Source organism: Teleopsis dalmanni, chromosome 2, assembly GCF_002237135.1.
Source record: "Teleopsis dalmanni isolate 2A chromosome 2, ASM223713v2, whole genome shotgun sequence".
NCBI lineage: Eukaryota > Metazoa > Arthropoda > Insecta > Diptera > Diopsidae > Teleopsis > Teleopsis dalmanni.
Genome location: NC_051847.1, coordinates 146,724,872 through 146,745,270, shown reverse-complemented (window position 1 = coordinate 146,745,270; position 20,399 = coordinate 146,724,872). Strand labels below are relative to the sequence as shown.

General features: G+C 27.3%; 1 protein-coding gene and 1 long non-coding RNA gene across 6 annotated transcripts in view; one reads left to right on the top strand and one right to left on the bottom strand.

The window, feature by feature from the left end:
* Window positions 1-203: 203 nt before the first annotated feature.
* LOC119678128 lies at window positions 204-19,972 on the bottom strand. 5 transcript variants are annotated; one of them, XR_005252315.1, is made up of 7 exons: window positions 19,827-19,972; window positions 19,227-19,718; window positions 17,935-18,039; window positions 8,623-8,711; window positions 7,058-7,186; window positions 5,457-5,578; window positions 2,364-2,871 (listed from the first exon to the last, which is right to left on the bottom strand). It is a non-coding gene; the product is annotated as an uncharacterized LOC119678128 (long non-coding RNA). The 5 variants fall into 5 exon arrangements; XR_005252316.1 differs by having other exon boundaries at window positions 2,365-2,871; window positions 19,227-19,554; XR_005252317.1 differs by lacking the exons at window positions 2,364-2,871; window positions 19,827-19,972 and adding an exon at window positions 204-409 and having other exon boundaries at window positions 19,227-19,770.
* The window catches only part of LOC119678125 (maternal protein pumilio), a 400,630-nt gene continuing 381,926 nt past the window's right edge, over window positions 1,696-20,399 (top strand). Inside the window, exons 1-3 of the mRNA XM_038089798.1 lie at window positions 1,696-1,855; window positions 9,107-9,963; window positions 15,033-15,734. Coding sequence (XP_037945726.1) covers window positions 9,751-9,963; window positions 15,033-15,734 — 915 coding nt within the window. The 5' untranslated portion in view covers window positions 1,696-1,855; window positions 9,107-9,750. The remainder of the gene's footprint in view (window positions 1,856-9,106; window positions 9,964-15,032; window positions 15,735-20,399) is intronic.

The window sequence follows — 20,399 nt, the reverse complement described above, 5'->3', positions numbered from 1 at the left end:
AGTAACAAGCAAATTTAAAATTTTTTTTGTAATTATATGTTCCCTACAATTATTATAAACAAACATTTTTTATCAGCTATAATTATACTTTAATTTAAAAATATTATTTTCCAAAGGAATTTTGAAAAACTAGAACTGTTATTATATAATGTTTTAAGTTAAAAAATATTCAACATCTTAAAGCATCGTAAGCATTTTTTCTGAAATATATTATATAATATTCAAGCGTGTATTTTGATTTTTACAAAGTTTAAAGCTTTAATCGGAAAAAATGGGTAAGACTTCAGTGTTAAAACTATTGTCTATTGGTAGCTACTATTTTTTTCTGTCTCCGTACCAGCGTATAGATTTCGTGTCCAAAGAACTCTTCATCTTTCAAGACAATCCCCGAATTGATCCATATTTTGACCTATGCAAATGAAAAAATATAAGTAATAGTATAAGTATTAAAACATACTAAATAGGTAAATAAATAAAATAAATAAGTAATAAATAAATAAGTAAGAAGAAGTAATATGTGCAGAATACGGCGGGTGGGGTAGAATTTTGTATTCTAGCGTTTCCAAGAAGAATTATTATGTTATAAAATAACTTTGCCGTGTCTCTATTTAAGTACAATTGTGATCGATATATAACTAGCCCGTGATGGTGTTATTTGGGTTTAGTAGTTCATAATAGATTACACCTTTCTAGTTGCACCAAATACATAGCATAATCTTGAAATCACGATTATATATTTTTGGCTTTGATATTCCAGCAAACCGAATTTTCCATATCTTTTTCCTTTTTGAGTCTGCCGTAATATATCCACACTTATCACCTGTAATGATAACTAATAGATATTTTTCTTTCAAGGTTTTCCGGCTTCAACTTTTACAATAATTGTACAAACATTCCATGCTTTCTAGCATATATATATATTATGTTATCTGTTATGCATGGTAATGCTGGAAAATTATAAATTAAATTATATATATGACAATTGTTTTTATATATAACACATTTGTTTTTCTTTTATCTGTTACACATGCCCATTACAAATATTGCATACATGTAATAGCATATTTTTTTTGCTTATTTTAACTTTATATATTATAGTTATTTCTTAGTTTGATTTTATTAATTTTATTTTCATTTATATATAATATATATAATATATATCATAATTTGTGTATTTAATGTTATCTTAATTAACATTTGTGTTTTAAAATTTTAAATTTGATTATTTTTAATCACAGAACAATAGACTTCTATTGAAACATAAAATAAAATCTGATATTATTTATGATATATAGTATATTATCAAGTAAAGAAATAAATGAAATTGAATGATTAAATATTTATCGGTTTAACCAATTTATTCTGAATGTTCCCAATATCTACATTATATTACATTACACCATTTTGTATTAGTAATATACATTCATAAAATCGATAAAACTACTTTAATAACCAAAAAATAATTAAAATTTACTTATATACAATACTAAATAACATAATTAATATATAAAACAATTATAACAATATATTAAAAAAATATTATGTGTGTAAAAAGTAATAGAGTAATTTTAATCAAAATGGTACAATATAATGCAACACTGTTTCAATGGAACACTGAAGTGTGAAACAAAAACAATCATCTTAAAGAATATCATGTCGCTCTCAGATCAACTGTCTGTTTTTGCAATGCGGCGTTGAGCATATCGTGTGTGAATGGTGTAAAGAAGGCAATTAGTTTTGTGTTCTTTGTATAATAAATATAATAAAAAATGTTTTAATTAAGTGAATAAATGTAAAATAAATATGCATCTAAAGATTTGTCTTTAGTGTTAACAGAAAAAAAACTTTGTAAATTGTAAGTATATAAAAATTTCAAATAATTAAGTTTAGAATTTGCATAGTAAAGAAAACAAAGAAAAACGAAAGAATCATGTGCAACAAAACTAAAAAAGTATAAAAGCATAACAAAAAAAAATTAAAACAGCGCGCTCTCATACCGCACACGCACTGCAAAAATTTAGAATTAAAATATATATTAAACGATTGTTCAGTAAGTGCATAAAAATATAAGCAAAATTGGTGAAAAATATAAATAAAATCATTGATTGAAAAAATTTCCTACTAGTAAATTAATTTGAAATTGTCGCATGCTCAAGCTATTTTACTCTCCAGCAAACAAATTTTAGAGATGGCACAGAGTTGCAATCTTTATTCTAATTGCTGTGTAATATTTTATTGAAACAAGTACTTTTTTTTAAAAATAATATTAAAATATATTATGTTTCCTAAATGGTAATATGCAGTCCTATATCTAATTTTGAATTTATGTGCAATATAAAAGATAAAATATTGAAATTAACAGTTTTTAATTTTTGATCAGCAGAAGTAAGTTTACTTGTATCTCAATATCGGATTTCATAGTGATTTTCTATATGTTTTAAAAAGTGGGCGTAAAACTATAAAAAATGGGTTGGCCAATCTTGTCTGTCCAATTAGTTGGCTGGTTTTTAGACTTAATTAGTAAATATATTATTTATTTATATCAATTTTAAATACAATATGATTTTGTGTAGCTTCTAAATAACATGTTTCCTAAGTAAATCAACTACACTGCAAACATTGAGTATAAAGTACGCCAACTACGTTTTTATTGATCATTGCTCTTTTCGCCGATTTTCGTACACAATAATAAATTGGCAACTCTTTTGTGTTGGTACACTTTGCCTTAAAAATGTCTGCATAAGGTGCGTTTTCAGCTGTTCTCATCCCTTGTTACCATTTATTTATTGTATATTGTTCATTTTGTGCACTTCATTCTTCGTTTATTTATGTGCAGTAACACTGTAGCGTAGTTGCCATATGAAGCGATATCTGTAATATAAATTAATTGTGTAATTCTGTTCTTAATTTTGTATTAGAATAAGTTCAATTTTTTATTTTGCATAAAACTGTTTTAATTCAAAAGAAAAATGTTAGGGGCTTTAAATCCAAACAGAAAAATTTGCGTTTCGGAAATATGAATTTCATGTATGAGCAGGGTACACGTATAACTACAATAAATAGTTATCATACACGTAAATATTCCTTCATATATTATGTATATTATACCAAACACTAATTATATCTATATAACATATATAATATGTATTGTAAATAAATTCTGTAATATTTACATTTATTAAAGATTTCAATAATTAAAGTAATTAGATTATGATATATAAGTTATTAACTACAAAGGTTTACTTTTTTTAGCACAGATGTTGACTTTACCTAATAAGTTGCGCCCCTTATTTATGTATTAGTAGAAATAACGTACAGCTTTCTTTTCATTCTTTTCATTCTCGTCATTTATCTTAATTTGAAGTTATAATTGATTCTTTGCTATATATGTATGCTTTATAAACTTACTTTGACTATATATTTTACATATGTATTTAAAATAATGGAAAAATGACTTTTAATATTAAAAATAATAAACAATCCTTATTAATTAAATATCATGAAAAAAATGTATTTTAAATATATTCTGCTGTTACTGATAATTTATTGATGCTAATAAAAAAACTGGACAAATTTAAAAGTTGTGGAAAAAAACCAACCATTTAACGATAAAAATTTTGTTGAAGTATGAAAACCTCTGTTTTTTTACAAACCATCTGTAAAAAAACTTGTAGCTGACGAACATGAGGACTTTTAAATATGAATTGAAAATATTTGCAATCAATTTTGAATAACTCACGTCAAGAAATTTCTTATACTTTATATATAATTTATATTCTTTTTCTCAAAATGAGAAACTATATTTGCAATATAACATTACCCCTTCAAAAATTTTTCATATAGAAGTATAGAGGAGTGTTTTGATTTATACTCAGTAAACTTTCGAAATTAAATGAATCACAAAGTTTTTTGTATAAAAATCAATACAATACAATTTGGAGTAATACTGTACAATTTATAATGCAAAACTTTTTGCTATACTTTTAGTGAAATCTAGTAGATTTCTATGTTCTACCAAGTACTACATTGGGTGTATGACATGAATGCTCCAATAAAACAACTTTTGGTGCCTAATACAGTTTGATATATTTAAATTTACTGGAGTTTTCCCGTTTTCTTCCAAAAATCATTCACAATAGATAAATTTTAAGATTTGTTACCATTGTAGTGCGATGTGCTTATTCGTTAAGCGCATTTTGTTTTTGCCTTGCATGTCAATATTTAACCACCAGGTGTTTTATAGGAGCATTTATCAAAGAAATACTCCTACCTATTGTATATATAAAAAAATGGTTATATTTTTTTATAAATTTTTCTTAATATAAAACCATTTTAAAAAATGTTTTAAGACACTTTTATGTGAATTAGATTTTATTAACTTTATTAAAAATTAGAATTTTTCAAAACAATGTTCTAAGTTAAGGTCATGGTTACACTTGTGCCTTCAGATCAAAATCAAATTTTAGTTTATTACAAAAGTCAATTTCGATGCTTGTTCCCTTTTACACATTTAAATTATTTGCTTTGACTATTTTTATTATTTTTTTTTATTGTGTTTTTATTAAATTTAAAATAAACTATATTTTTACATAATTTTTATCATCTGCCACTACTTCATGTAACCCTTAATAAAAATTTATTTGTTTACACAAAAATCAAATTATGTTAGGATGGCAACTCTGAAGCTGCAAATTTTGTGTGCAAAGTAGAAAAAAAAACCGCAATTCCCGACGCAAAAGCAGAAACAGAAACATTTTGTGTGTGTTCTCGCGACGAAGAATTCGATTTCATCCTGTGTAAATAATTGTAATTAAGCACTAACAAAAGCAAATTAATAATAAAATTAAGTTAAAATTGTAAAAAATGTGCAGTATTTAAATTATGTTGTGTAAAGTGTATAAGTTATTTCATATAAAAATAATCTGCTGTAAAAAAGAAAATTAATTGAACACAAAAAGGAATTCCATAAAATTCTTTAAATCGATTCTCCCCTTTTGCAAAAAAATAGTAAAGTAAAGTGCTCATTTTTTATAATAAAAATATTCTCTCGTTTGTTAAAGAGCATAAAATGCAATAAATAATAATAACATTAAATTATATTCATACATAAATCAACAGAGAATTGTTTCATATAATTTTGCGGTGTCAAACCGTGTAAGCCACAAGCGACCGACCGTCAGACAAAAAAAAAATAAGCCGAACACAAGACACTGTCAGACAATGCAGCGGCAGAGTGAGCAGTGCTCATAAAAAGGTAAAAATCAATTAAATTTTGATATATTACCAATAAAAGAATAAGAGTATTCTTCTTGCTAAGTGCAAAATGTAATAATTAATAGAAATGAAGTAAACATAATTTTTTTTTCATTATACCTACCAATTTCCAATAATTTTTCCGGTCAGAAGATTATGTGATGTGTTGTGTTGTGTTATGTTCCTGACAAAAATTTACTCACCGTGCTCCTCCCTCTAATTGTGAATCTTTCTTCAGTGCTCGCAGTATCGTCTCGTGTATATCGAATTTTCTGTTTGTTTTTTTTTCTTTGTGTTTTTTTCTTCTAATAAGACGCCCTCTTATCTAAAAGTAAACAACAACAAAAAGATTTGTTTTCGGTTTTCATAAACATTTTTAAAATCTTTTACATAACTAATATTTTTTATATTATATATATTTCTCAATAATTTATTTAAAAGAATTATTTCTTTTGTGTCTCCTCGATGAACTCTTGTACCCTAAGTTTGCTAAATTTTTTTGTGTGTTTTCTCTCTTCTGCATTATTTTTAATTTTAATTATATTTTATGAATTTGCTGTATATTGTGTATTGTTATTTCTTTATGTACTTTTCTTCCGAACATTTAATATGAATGAAAAATTTTATGCTTTCCTTAAGTTATTTTCTATATTATTATTTTTTTTTTTAATAAATGATGAAATATAAGTGAACATGTGAAATTCTCTCCAAACAAATATTACGTCCGAATTCAAATTGATTTATAATCTTAATCAAAAAAATTTTCATGCAATTATTTTAACATAAAATTGTAAATTAAATAAAAGTTAATAAATAATAAAAAAAAAAATACAAAAAAATTTTTTAAAATCAAAACAAATTTCTTAGATTTAAAATATTTCTTCTTCAGCCAGAATCAGTCAATTGTCAGAATCGTCTAAAATCGTCTAGAAATGAACAGTGGTACTATAAGAGAAATGATTGTATAGCATAGCAGTGTCGTTCATAAGTGAATTATTTATGTTTTCTAATAAACATTAGGTTAGATTGGGTTACTGGGCTCGTCCGAAGACGCACATAGACCATAAGGTCCGTTGTAATACCCTTAAGAATTTGATACCTGTCACTGTAACCATCAAGTACTGACCACAAAGCTATTCACACGCGCTAGGGAAATAGAATTTAGCTCTCTTAATGAATTGAAAAAGTGCGACACTAAGTAGGAGAGTCTAAGTCTTGCGAAAGCAGGACACTGTAACAGAAGGTGTATAGGTGAGTCCTCTCCGTCATCCTCCATGCAATGTTTATAGTGCAAGGAGGTCCTGATATTGAGTATCATGGCATGTCCTAAATTCCTTAGTTTTAATGCAGTTGGTCAATGTTGGCCATCTTTTCCTAAACATTTAGTGTACCTATAATTTTATTCGATGCCGACAGGCTAATTCATCTGCTAAACAGTTGTCTTGGATGTCCCTGTGTCCAAGGTCCCAAATAATCCCTATCTAAAAATATTCAGTCATCACCATGAGTGATGTAAGACAATTCGGTACAAACCTCGAGTTAATGGTCTATAAGTTTAAAGATTTAAATAATAAATATTTATATTGTTCAGAATATAACTGTCTCTTCTTTTATCATATGTTCTGACTGGTATCTGGTCTAAACAATTCAGGTAGCCAGTTCCATTAACGAGAAAGGTATTAATATGGTATTGTCAACTCATCTTATATAACTACAAACCATTATGATCTATTAACATTAAAGATGTTAATATACAGAATTGTTTACAAATTTATTAAATATTTTTAATGCAATTACTTAGTACCTTTTTTTAATTTTTTTTCCCGTGTTTTTAGTAAAGTTAGATAGCACTTTAATTTTTAAATTGTATATCAGTGAAACAAGTATTTGTCTTATTTCTAACCGGGTTTTAGGTCGTTTCTTTTAATAATACCTTAAATAATATAAAAAATTTGTTAATGAAAACCTTTGTTTTAATTTAAAAAAAAAAAAAATTAAAATTTATGTATTTAAAACCGATTTTGCTGTCTTCTTTGTAGACCAACTATCTTCAGTGTTATAATTATATTAACAAGAACAAAAAATATCTACTAGTAAATTAATTATATAGCAAGACAAGTCCCTAAATTCAAAATTTGTTAATAATTCTTTTTTTTAGTTTTATATTATTTTTTCCTTAGTTATGAGGTCATTTTCATTTATACTACAAACCAAAAACTACAGTTTTATTTAGTTATTATAAATCTTATTTAAAATCATTACAGTCTTGAATATTGATGGTCATATTTAGAGGAACTAATTACAACATAAATATGTATAAAACTAATACAAATATACAATATTACATTTTATTACAGCTATAAAATTCAAATAGTTCAGGTAGTTAAATAAATAGTTAAGAACAGCACAACCAAGTAATATTGAACAAGCCTTATGAATAAAGTAATGCAGTTTATGAATTAGTTAATGAACTAGTTCAAAAGCTTGAACTAACAGGCTATTTTATTAATATCACTTTTAAAATTGTTCATTATATACAATGTACGAAATGGAAAAGAAAGTTAAATATTAAACAAATCCAGGTAAAATGCTAAACTAAAAGGAAAAGAAATAAAGATTTATTTACTATAAATTTTTAAATAAATTAATTCATTTTAAAGCGATTTTGTTCATGACAAAGAATCAATTTTGAATAGGAAAGGAAAAATTATGGAGGATTAAAAACTATAAAAATTCATTTTTAATGAAATTCATTTTTGGGGCATGTACTATACAGCTGTTTCAGATATTGCCAACTATATACTATTTATTATCTATTATATATGATAGATATAACTATGTCGTTTCTAATTCTTCTTATATAGTCTTTAGAGTACAAACACCAGGCTTTGTGAATCCTTACAATAAACTACTTCAATGAACTTTTATTCAAGACGATCTGTACATAAAGATGTAAGTTAAGGAAGAATGTATTGCATAGAGGTCTTTATAATTAGTACTGTCATATAAATTATTGAATATCAATAATAAAATTTTGTATCATACAAATATTGTTACTACATATTAAGAATTAGATAATAATACTTATTTTCTTATATATGAAATCATTGCGACCATCACATAATACGTTAAATATTTCTTTTTCTAACTTTTAGGTTTTTTTTAGTGCTGTTAACTGGCATTTTGTTTGTTCATATTTTATTAGTGTTGTTATTGGGCATTTGTGGTGTTATTTCTTCTATTGTATATATTTAATATAAGTAAAGCATTAATATAAATTCAAATAATATTAATTTAACGTTGAGTTTTTTTTTCAACTGCAGTAATGAAATTTAAACTATTCAGTAATAAGAAACGACATGTCAAAACCTGGTTATTTGCTTTAGGAAAGTTCAGAATTTTTTCATTGTCAAAGCTTCAGTTTTCAGCATTTCTGTTTTGCTTCTTCTGTTGCTAATCTGCAAATTTATTATTATATTAATTAATTTTAAAATTAAATTTTAATTATTTTAATTATAAAAATAGCACCAAATTGCGTTCGTAATAAAATAATAACTTATAATATAATAAAATATATTTAAATATATTATAAATTTTTAATATATTAAATATATAATCAACTACTTTTATAATAATAATATATTTAATATTGTTTATTACAATAATAAATAATTCTCATTATCTTTCGAAAAACTGATGATATTTTAAAGGAAGTTGTAGTAACATATTGTATGCATTTTATAATAATGTATAAAAAAGCATGTAAATATTCTTATAAAAATTAAATAAATAATAATAAACAATAAATAGTAAAATAAAAATTAACTTTAACCATTTTTCTTTTTCTTTACAGTGTATATTCATCAACTTGTAAAAAATAATCATCATTTAATTATTAGTAATCATTTTTGTATTATAATAAAATAAATTTTGTGTGAAAAATCTCGCAAAATACATAATTTCTCGTTGAAGAAGGTTTCTTACTCAGTTTCAAAACAAAAATAAGAAATTTATTCGAAGAAAAATTATAACAAATCGTTCGTTTTATGTAGTATAAAAATCCCGCGTACGTGTCGTCCTTAAATTTCGATTTGTTCGTTCTGTAAATTTGATGTAGTTATACACAAAAAAAAAAAAATATATATATATGTATATTGTCGCGATTCTATGAAAACATAAATACAAAAATTGTATCTGCTTTGTTTAAAAATAATAATTTAAATAAAAAAGTTAAAATTAAAAAGGTTTTACTAGTTGTAAAATCAAGCGAATTCAAATACAAAAAAGAATTCGTAATATATTTTAAATTAAAATAAAAGTTTAATAAAAACCGCCAAAATAGAGCTGTTACCAACGCCGACTATTTCCATTTCCACGGTTGCGCCGCCAACGCCATCGCCCCACCACTCTCCCTTCTATCAGTTACAACATAATTTCTTGCTGAACTCGTCGTTTCAGCAGTATCAACAGCAGGAACAACAACAACAGCAGCAACACATGAAGTTATTGGGTGGTAACGATGATCGTAATGGGCGCGGCGATCAAACTGTACCGCGTGTACAGGAGGATGCAGCCGTTGGATATGTTTTCCAACGTCCATCGCCTGGCGCACCCGGCTCATCTGCCCATGATGCTGTAGCTGCTGAATATGCAGCGCAATTCGCGCAGAAGCAAGCACGTTGGGCTTGCGGCGATGAGCATTCAATCGATGTAAGTACTCAAATTATTTGCAATATTATTATTGAATAAAAATAGTCTATAAAAAAGTCTCTAAATGAATGATTGTGATAAGTCCTTAAATTTGGAAAGTTGGCATATCTAAAGAATAGACTACAATTTTAGGCGTGCAGAGAGGACGATATTTACAGAAATAAACCCAGGGAATAGTTTCTCAATAGTTTGATTTCAAAATTTTATTTTATTTTTATTTTAAAAATGTGTTAAAGGAAAACCCTATTGTTGCATCATTTTAGAATTAACAAAAAAAGAGATAAAAATTATATGCACAATAAATAACAATTTACAAAATTAATAAATAATTAAACCAAAAAATTAGGTAAAAATTTATTTAAATAATATTGATAGTTTTGTGGGTGTTTAGACCAAATTTTTGTCCTGTAACCAAAGGTGTTACTATAGATTATTTACATTGCATTTTATGCTTTAATTGTACATTATCATGAAGTAATCATTAATTACTATTTACTCTTCATTAAATACAATTAATTTATTATAACCCGACATAAGCTTAAGTTTTTTTATACAACTATTATTTAATATATAATAAAGCTTTGTTTAATATTTTATAAATTTTATTAATCAGAAATATTTTGGTCAACCTCTTAGATTATATGATTACTTTATTAGCGTGTTCAAACCTTCAGTTAGCTACTAATTGAAGCTTTGTCACTGTCATGATCTCATAACCATACACTGAGGACAAACCCATGCCCTCAGTGTATTGTCAAATGACAATATCTGGACACAGGGTTAAGGTATGCCATCAAATAGATTATAATCTATATGGCTAAAAACACATCTTCAATCTCTCGTATCTCCGGTGACTAGTCATCACCGACTCCAGATATTGTCCTTACGCAATAAGCTGAGGGCATGGGTTATAGAACCATGAAAATGGTTATGGAGCTATGACAGTGAGAAAGCTCTAGTTAAAAGGTAATTGGGTAATCAAAAGGTAATCAATTAAAGTTAGTTTGATCAACTTCTATCCAGAATGTGGGATTCATTGTTATATTTGAAATTAAATATTATCTTCTGCTTTAATATGTAACATTGGGGTTTTTGCTAAAAGTGTTAAATTAAAGTTAAGTAAAATTAAAATAAAGTAAAAAGCGTTAAATTAAAAAATCAATAAAAATTTCCGATTCTTTAGTGAGTATAACTCTTGAGTAATATTTCTAAATGACGGCGTATGTTTAATCATACCAAACTTTTTAATATATTGTAGTATATTAGATGGAACAGTGCTGTAGTATTTTGCACTAAATATGGAGCAATCGGAATAAAATTTGTGACGTATATTTTGCTATCGGCGATAAATTATATGTTATTTTCATTGCTATTTATCAGCGAGATTATCCGATAAGAGCTGAAAATTTTCATCACTAATATATTGAGAATCCGATTTTAGTCAGTCTGACTAATGTTCAGGTCTCGTAACCAAAAACTATATTTGCAAAACCTGTACGTATACATAACTGAAAGATTCATTTGCATTAAATGAACCATAAGACAGATTGATTGAAACAGGTCTTCATTATCACTTTTTAACATTATGTGCGTGAAGAAGAATATAAAGAGTAATGAAACTTTCTTAAATGCAGTCAAACTTCCATGACTCGAAGTCCAATTTTGCAAAGCAAAGGTTCGACTTATGGAGACTTCGAGTTAGAGAATTTTTTTATTTTTTTTTATTTTTGAAAGAAACTAGAATTACATTTTAAAATATGTATTTATTTATTTGCAATCAAATAAAGTACAGAAGTTATACTAAAGTGAAATATTCAGAAATTAGGGTTTGGGACTTAATTTTTTTTTCTTATTTTCAGTAAAAAGAGATTCATACTCTTGTAGTGATCATCAGGTTTAGTATCATTCTTTTGCAAATATAAATTCAGAATTTTGAATGAGTCTTCTACTTTATTCTTGGAACGCTGATGAACAATTACATCCACCGAACTCTCATCATCACTTTCCGTTGCGCTTAGAGTTGGATCCAGTAATTTAGAACTATAGTGCTCAATAATATCGTCATCTGCAGGATAGCTTGATGTACAAATTTCATTGTCAAGTTCAATATAATCATTAAGAGTAGCATTGGAAGTTGTTTTTAAATCACGCTGCCACCGACTGACTTTTAAACAAAGAAGCAACATAAAAAAGAAAAAATTAAACATTTTGGAAAAAGTTTTGGAAAAAGGGACTTTCCCTATCAGCAAAATGCATTTATTCTTAAAACAAAAATTCAACTTATAGAATGCACTTTCCCATATTTCTACCGGCACAGAACAAAATTTTTGTTTGAGTTGTAGACAAATTCGATTTATAGAAGTTCGAGTTATGGAAGCAGAATTGTATGTAATTTGTTCTCTAAAACCTTGGTGCACTGTTCTTGGTTGAAGTTATAGAAAATTCGAGTTATAGAAGTTCGAGTTATGGAAGTTTGACTGTACCTTGTACTTTCTTGTCACAGTTACTTTAAATATTATCTTATAATTAATTATAGCAATAACAATAAAATTTAACAATATATTCAATAATACGTCCATTTCAAAATATAATTTTTTATTATTACACATTACAAAATTATAAGATTTTCTTTGTAGAAGTTATGAAACTCTTTGATCAACTCTTTGAGTTTAGCTAAGAACACATTTGGAGTCTATTAGATTCTCGTGTGTACGTTTATATTGAATTTCTAACGGAAGCTTTAAACTATTACAATTAAAAATTATTAGCAGATAATAAATATGAATTAATACTGAAACATCGATACTAATAAGTGTAGTTGCAAATGTTTCAGCAAGTGTTATTATTTTCTTAAATATACTGATGTACAAATATATATCAGTTTGGTTAACTTTTAGAATTTTTCTATAAATTTCTACTCGAGCTTTAGACAATATTTATCTTTGATCTATCAATTTTCAATTTTCAATTCAACATTTATTTACTTCTGCTTCTGAACTTATAGTTTTAACAGAAGGAGGTTTGATGTATACTTATTATTAATTAAATTAAACTTATTACTAATTAGGTTTAAAAAGTAAGCGATAAAAACAAAAAAGTTAAGTTAAATAAATAGTAGGGAAATAATTATAATTATATATGCATATATATCTACAAAAAAAATTTTGCTAAATCTTATTCGTTTATAATAAATGATCTGATTTTAAGACTATTTAATATATATGTGAATATTGCTTTAGATGATTGCGGATCATTGCAGTTGAAAATTAGAGATTTATTGTCTCTGAAGACTGTAAGTAAGAAACTAAGATGGTGATCTTGTACTGAGGAGTAAATAGGGCACTCAAACATAAAGTGATTCAATGTTTCTTCAGTTTGTCAATTACAATCTTTGATCTATTGATACATTCCCGATATTTCAACTAGACCATCGGTTATTTCCTTTCTATATTATATATATATTTAGTACAGTAGTTTGCTTCCACCGAATATAAGATTTGTTCCTTAATATAACGTACCATAGATAGAGTTATTACTATTTGATTTATATATAAATGAGAAAATATTAAAAATGCTATTTTATTTTATAATTTGATTTTTTTATATGAGTGTATGATCAAAAAATAGGGTTAACACTATATCGATAATTAGTATAATTTTAGTTTAAAGAAAATAGGGGAAAAAAAAAATATTGATGACAATATAACAGGGACCGTAACAGTTATCATAAAAAAAATAAAAATCATCTTATAACTGTTATCATATGCATTTTAAAATAAAACTCAAAAAATAATAATTAAATTTGATTTTTATTATATTCATCAAAAATAATAATTATTATATGCCTTTTATTTATTTTCGCGCAGAAATAACTCTTAAAATTTGCTTCTTATTTTAAAACGCAGAAATAACTGGTATACTTGCGTTATATAATATAAAAAGCAAGAGTATCGCGCAAATTCTGCGCGATATTTTTAAAATGAAAATATAAAATGCAATTTTCATACAAGGTAGTTGTTTTTGCAATTCCATAGAAAATGTTTGAAAAGGTTGGTGCAGGTAAAGATTTAGTTCAGTTTTTTGTTTTTGTATTTTGGATTCATATTTTGTATTTATCTTTGTATTTTATAGGAGAACAAATTTGTATGCAAAATACAAAAACAAAAATCTAAACTAAATCTTTACCTGCACCAACCTTTTCAAACATTTTCTATGGAATTGCAAAAACAACTACCTTGTATGAAAATTGCATTTTATATTTTCATTTTAAAAATATCGCGCAGAATTTGCGCGATACTCTTGCTTTTTATATTATATAACGCAAGTATACCAGTTATTTGTGCGTTTTAAAATAAGAAGCAAATTTTAAGAGTTATTTCTGCGCGAAAAAAATAAAAGGCATATAATAATTATTATTTTTGATGAATATAATAAAAATCAAATTTAATTATTATTTTTTGAGTTTTATTTTAAAAAGCTCATATATAAAAAGCATGCATAATATTAAGGATAAAAGTTGTTAGAATGATAACTATTTACTTAAATAAGAGTTTAGACAACTTTTTGTTGCTGCTTTTTTTCATAAAAAATTTTAAAATAACTGTTATTTTCGGTCCCTGCAATATAATTATTGTATATTGACTTATTGATTTATTAACATATACTTATAATTTACTGATATTTTATACGATACCGTCATCTCTTTTAATTATTGCAGTTGTAGAATTCAAAATGTTTTTGATTCTGTTATCAATGTTAGGTTAAGATCCTACGATGTTAGGTTAAGAATACAAGCCAATAGACAGTCTTGTATTCTCTATCATGAATGATTCAAGTTAGTCCAATTTAACCATAGTAAATTTAGTAAGTTTCAGATTTTCAGAAACAGATTTAAATATCGTTTTTTCATGTAAGAGTTTATTATTATTTGTTTAATATTTTTAATTCTGAGTGATACTATAGCACCTAAGTAGTATATTGATTTATTTATACTAAAAAGAATATAAAATAAAATTAAATAAAATATTAATTACATTATATTAATTGCACATATCATTATGTTTTTTTAGAACCCTGATAAGTGGAAATATAATCCTCCAATGAATCCATCAAATGCTGCACCTGGTGGGCCAGGTGGACCTGGTACTATAGGCCCAATTGGCATGGGTGCTGGTATAGCCAGTATTGGAACTAATGGTGGCTTACATCCATCAATGGGCGGCCCAACACAAATGGGTAATTCACCAGCTGCTAGTATGGCTGCAATGCAACAAGCTGCTGCTGTTGCCAAACATAATCAAATTTTGAATCAAGCTGCCGCAGTTGCTGCCGCTCAACAGCAACATCAACAACAACAGCAACAACAACAGCAGCAGCAACAACAACAGCAACAACCACCACATCCAGCACATCAACAACAACAACATGGCGGACATGGACCACATCCAAGTCAAATGCCATCACATCAATTCAATTCAAATCTACTTAATCATGCTATGAATAATCCAGCAGCTGCTGCTGCAGCCGCAATGTCTGCTATGCCGCATATGCAATTACCAGCTATGCAAGCCGGTAACATTTACGACCATCCTGGTTTACATCCAGGTGTCGGCATGAATGGTGTGCCTAAACCACCGCCACCAGGACAACCAGGACCAGGCGAATTAGTATATTTAGGTGGACAACCACATCCAATGGGCATGTTGCCACAAAATCAATTTATGAGTAATGCCGCAGCGGCTGCAGCAGCCGCAAATCGTAATGCAGCAGCGGTAAGTGTTAGAATATTATTTATTTTTTATTAGATTACTTAGTTCGTATTCCATTCGAAGAACACAACCTCCTAAATGTATATATTTATATATACATTGATTGATTGATAATATTGTTAACAGATTGAATAAGAATTTTCATGTAATATACAAAAACCCTGTTGCTGCTTTCCAGTAAAAGTAAATAATATCAGTTTATGCCGCTCTTCTATAAACAGAAGTGTCATATGTACCTATATTGTAATTATAAATGCGATATTTCACTGTTTTGATATTGTGATTAATTTGCGATAACAGCGCAATTGATATTGATTGATTTCTTTCTTGTCAGATTGGCGTTTACTTCTTTTTTATTGATTGACAATTGGTTTAAGCGCGTATTTCATTCTGTAGGGTCTTTATCTTTTAATGATTGGTTTCTCATTTTAATGTAAAATGAAATTTAATGTAAACATAGATTTTATAATTGCTTAGACAATTTTTTACTTCGAAAACCATATTATCTGAGCGCAGTAAAGTCGTAAATTTTTAATTGTACACTATTAAATTTGCATGCTGACATGCATTATTAATGTGTGAAACTATAAATAAATATCTTATTATAGATTTTAAAACAATAAACAGCTTTTAAATATAATAGCCGTGTTAATTAATTGTTTATTGATTTTTTCGCTCATATAAATAATTGTTAGAGCGACGATTTTTCATTTTGTTTAAAGTTCTTTGTGTTGTCGATAATACTCCAAAAAAAATATATTAAAATATTTATAAATATAAAAGTATTAGACAGGGTTCGTATTTGCTCACTCATGAGCAGCTCAGGCTCATGAGCAAGAGCCAATTCTTATGTGAGTCCAAAATTGGCTCATATTGAAGAGCTGCTCACCAGCGTGAGCCTTCAAGTTGCTCATATTGAAGAGCTGCTCATGAGGTCTCACGAGCTCAACTGTTTAATAAAAAGCGATTTATTAGTTTATTTACTTTATTTATTTTTATAAACGTTATATGTGAAAATATATAAATTCATATTAAAACAATATAATGAAACAATAATTTGAATTTGAAAAACAAATTTATAAAATATTATTTTCCACAAATAAACAATAAATTTTTATTGTTTATTTCCATATTTTAGTTAGTTTAAGGTTATTAATATTTTTAATATTTTTTAATGACATGTTTTCACAAAATGACATGGGCGCATGAGATCTCATGAGCCGCAGCTCATACTCTTGCTCACGAGCGTGAGCCCATTTATAACTTAATGGCGGCTCTTGCTCGTGAGCGTGAGCTCTGTAGTTGGGCTCGCTCGTGAGCGTGAGCCATCGTATGAAAAGTGTTTTTTGCCGGTTCATGAGCCGTGATCAGAATGAGCCGAAATGAGGCGCTCATGGGTACGCAAATACGAACTCTGGTATTAGAGAATCGAATACAACCTACTTGGCAAATCTTACCTAATGTTAATAGAAATAATGTATATTTTTCTATTACGTATTTCGCTTATAAAATGGTAATTTGTTATATGATATACAGAAATAAAAATCAATTAAATGTCCTTTTTTTGATTGTTTTATATATATTAATCAAAGTATAAAAAAAAGCTAACGTAAAATTAAATTTTTAACGCTAGTGTTGTAGTCGATTCATTTATTAACACCCAACTTCTTTTTCTCCAAAGAACTACAATATAATAGATAATAATTAAAGGGATGTACGACCAACAGGGACAGAGCCCTGAAATTATATGCGAAAATTGACAGGCTATCCTACTTACCACAATCTAATCTTAGAGTAACCACTCTCCGCACGGGGAGGTACGCAGATCTTAGATCAATCACTGAATAATCATGAAGCTTATAGACAATACTTAAATTAGTCAATGAGATGGGTGGGACCCTGTAGTACCCCCAGCTATCAAAGAGTGCCCAGTTGCGCTGACTCGAAAAAAGGATCAACATACTACGACCAACATGCCCTAATTATGGATATATTCATTCTAACCATGAGCCATCTCATAAACTGCTAAAATAACCCAACCAACGACATTAGCCTTTTCAAAGCTATCAAAAATATCGTCTACTATATAATAAAGCTACACCTACTCAAAGACATATTAAATAAAATTTAAATATAGTTCTTAACATAAATATAAGCACAGTGTGAGGTCACAGAATACAAACTACAAGCTGTGTATGCATACCTGTTAAATTTGATTCACGGACCATTTTTAACCATCTCGCGTACCTCCGGTTGGGAACCATTGAGTTGGGTAGACACGCCAGAAAAACGTTTCCGATTTTCGCAACTAAAAAAACGCAGAGTTTATAAATAAAATCTATTAACTAATATAATTTTCTTTACTTTATACATTTTCTAGAGTCTCTAACAAGGACAATATAATCTAATAAAGTTTTAGTGGTGCGGCAAGGAGGTGGTTAAGTAAGGTTGTTAACTCACTTAGATCCTGCGGTCCAATGTGATATCATTTCTTAACACTAAAACTCAACTGTTTGCAAATTTTAGAACTCTTTTAAAGCCGCAATATATAGCTGAATGGTTTTAATTTTAGTGCTAGATAATTCAGTAAGATAACTAAATGGCTTTTGGGTGGTGCTAGGCAGGTGTATATATATTTAGTTTATGATTTAAAAAAAAATTGAATTTGCATGTTTGTTGAAATTATGGTCTAATTAAAGGAATATGATTCTAAACATATTAGGCGCTCTGTAAAAGCTTATAATAGATATTATTAAATGGTAAATAAGTTTTCAAAAATTCAGGACAATTATTGCATTAGACAAAAAAATGAGACAAAAGATGTTGAAAACCGTGTTGCCATTATATCTATTGATTAGTATGGTTTTATTATTAGATGGTGTGTATAATTGTGTATAACTGTCATTGCAATTATGTCAGCAAGACTTTCAATGGGACTTCGGCCAAACAATGAAACACAATCCAACAATTTACTCTATTGATGGCACCAATGAATTTATCGCGACATTATTAGCAATCGTATTTAGAACACCGTAGTTGCGAATCCAGCATTAAATAGAGATAAGTTGTTAAACAGTGAAATTCCCTCTTTTCTCGTAATAATCAACTAATTTGTAATTATTTACAAATTTGCTATGACTTATAAGTATTAGTTAATAAATTTGTGTTTTTGTAGAAAAAAACAGTAGGTAGCTCCCTTCAAAGGATGATCAAAAAAATATTTGTTGGAGAACATGCTTATATTTAAGAGTTTAAAATAATAATATACCTTGTGCAAGATAGTGGAGATTTTTTTTAGGCATTCTTTGATAATCTATCAATACTAAAATAGGACTCCTAATAGTGCTAGTGTCATTAGATTTATTTGAAAATAACAGAAATATTATAATTTTTTAAAAGTTTTCTCATATTTTTTTTTGTAGTCATCTACGTTTAAAGGTTCTAGGCTATTTAGGTTAAAGTACCGTTAATTGAACAATAAATACATATATTCACCAATATTGTTTAGGAAGGGAATTGCTTCTTCTTTTCTGGTATTCTTCCGCAATTTATTAAATAGTTTTTTCTTTCTCTATACTGATTTTAAATTAACAATATTAAGTGAAAACGTAAAACATTTGCTTGCAATTTCATATTGAAGTTTTGTTTGAGGTTTCTTTACTTCTTTAAAGCATATTACATTCAATCAAAGATCGTTTGCAGTTATCACGTAATGCAATTCCGTATGCAACTTCACTCTTGTAGTCTAAAAACAATGTAATTCCTTTGGCAAGATTTATGTATCGTATGTGTTTAGTTGCAATTAAAATGCAGAACAGCGGTTCTTCGCGAATTAAAAAATTCCAGTATCGTGATGTGCAAGACAAATGTGGTTAAAAAATATATTTAATTTTGGTATATGTATAATAAAAGTCACACAATTATAAAAATATATATAAATTGTAATTATACTTATCCAAAGAAATTTTCTTATGTCGTGATTGAGTTCTAATTACCATGTTAAAGAAGTTTAATAATTTCATATTTATATAGTACATTATAAAAAATAAAGTAGGAAATTTTAAAACATATATAAGTGTTGCATTAAATATATACTTTCAAAACTTTTCATTCAAAGTGCTTTAGCAATGATCTTTACTCCTTGCTAATAAATAGAAATACTACTATTTGACAATGTTAATGAAATTGTGATCAGGTTTTTTCACGAGTAAAATTCGAAACGTTTTCCTCAATAAAATTAAAAAACTTAAAATATTTGTCTTTTGAATTTTGATTTTCAATCTCAATAAATGCATAGCCAACTGGGTCGCCACAGTGCTATCCAACTGGATGTGATAGATAGCGAGATCGTCATAGATAGATAGCGAGGTTGCACCCCACTTACGCTTGAGACCATTTATTTGATAGAATTTATACTGTTTTTAACATCAATAAAATACGTCCATGTTTTGAATACCTTTTTTTCTCTAGTTTCCAGATTTTCAACTTTACGCTTGTTTCAGTGTTGTTTCTTTCTGACTCTGACTCTATAAAAAAGATCAAAAAATTATTTTAAATTCTTCTGATTTTGCTATTTTCCATTTTGACATTCTTGTTCCTCATCAAGTAATTTGCAAAACACATAAGTGGATATATGATGAATTCGCAAATAAACCTAGGTCTGAGTGC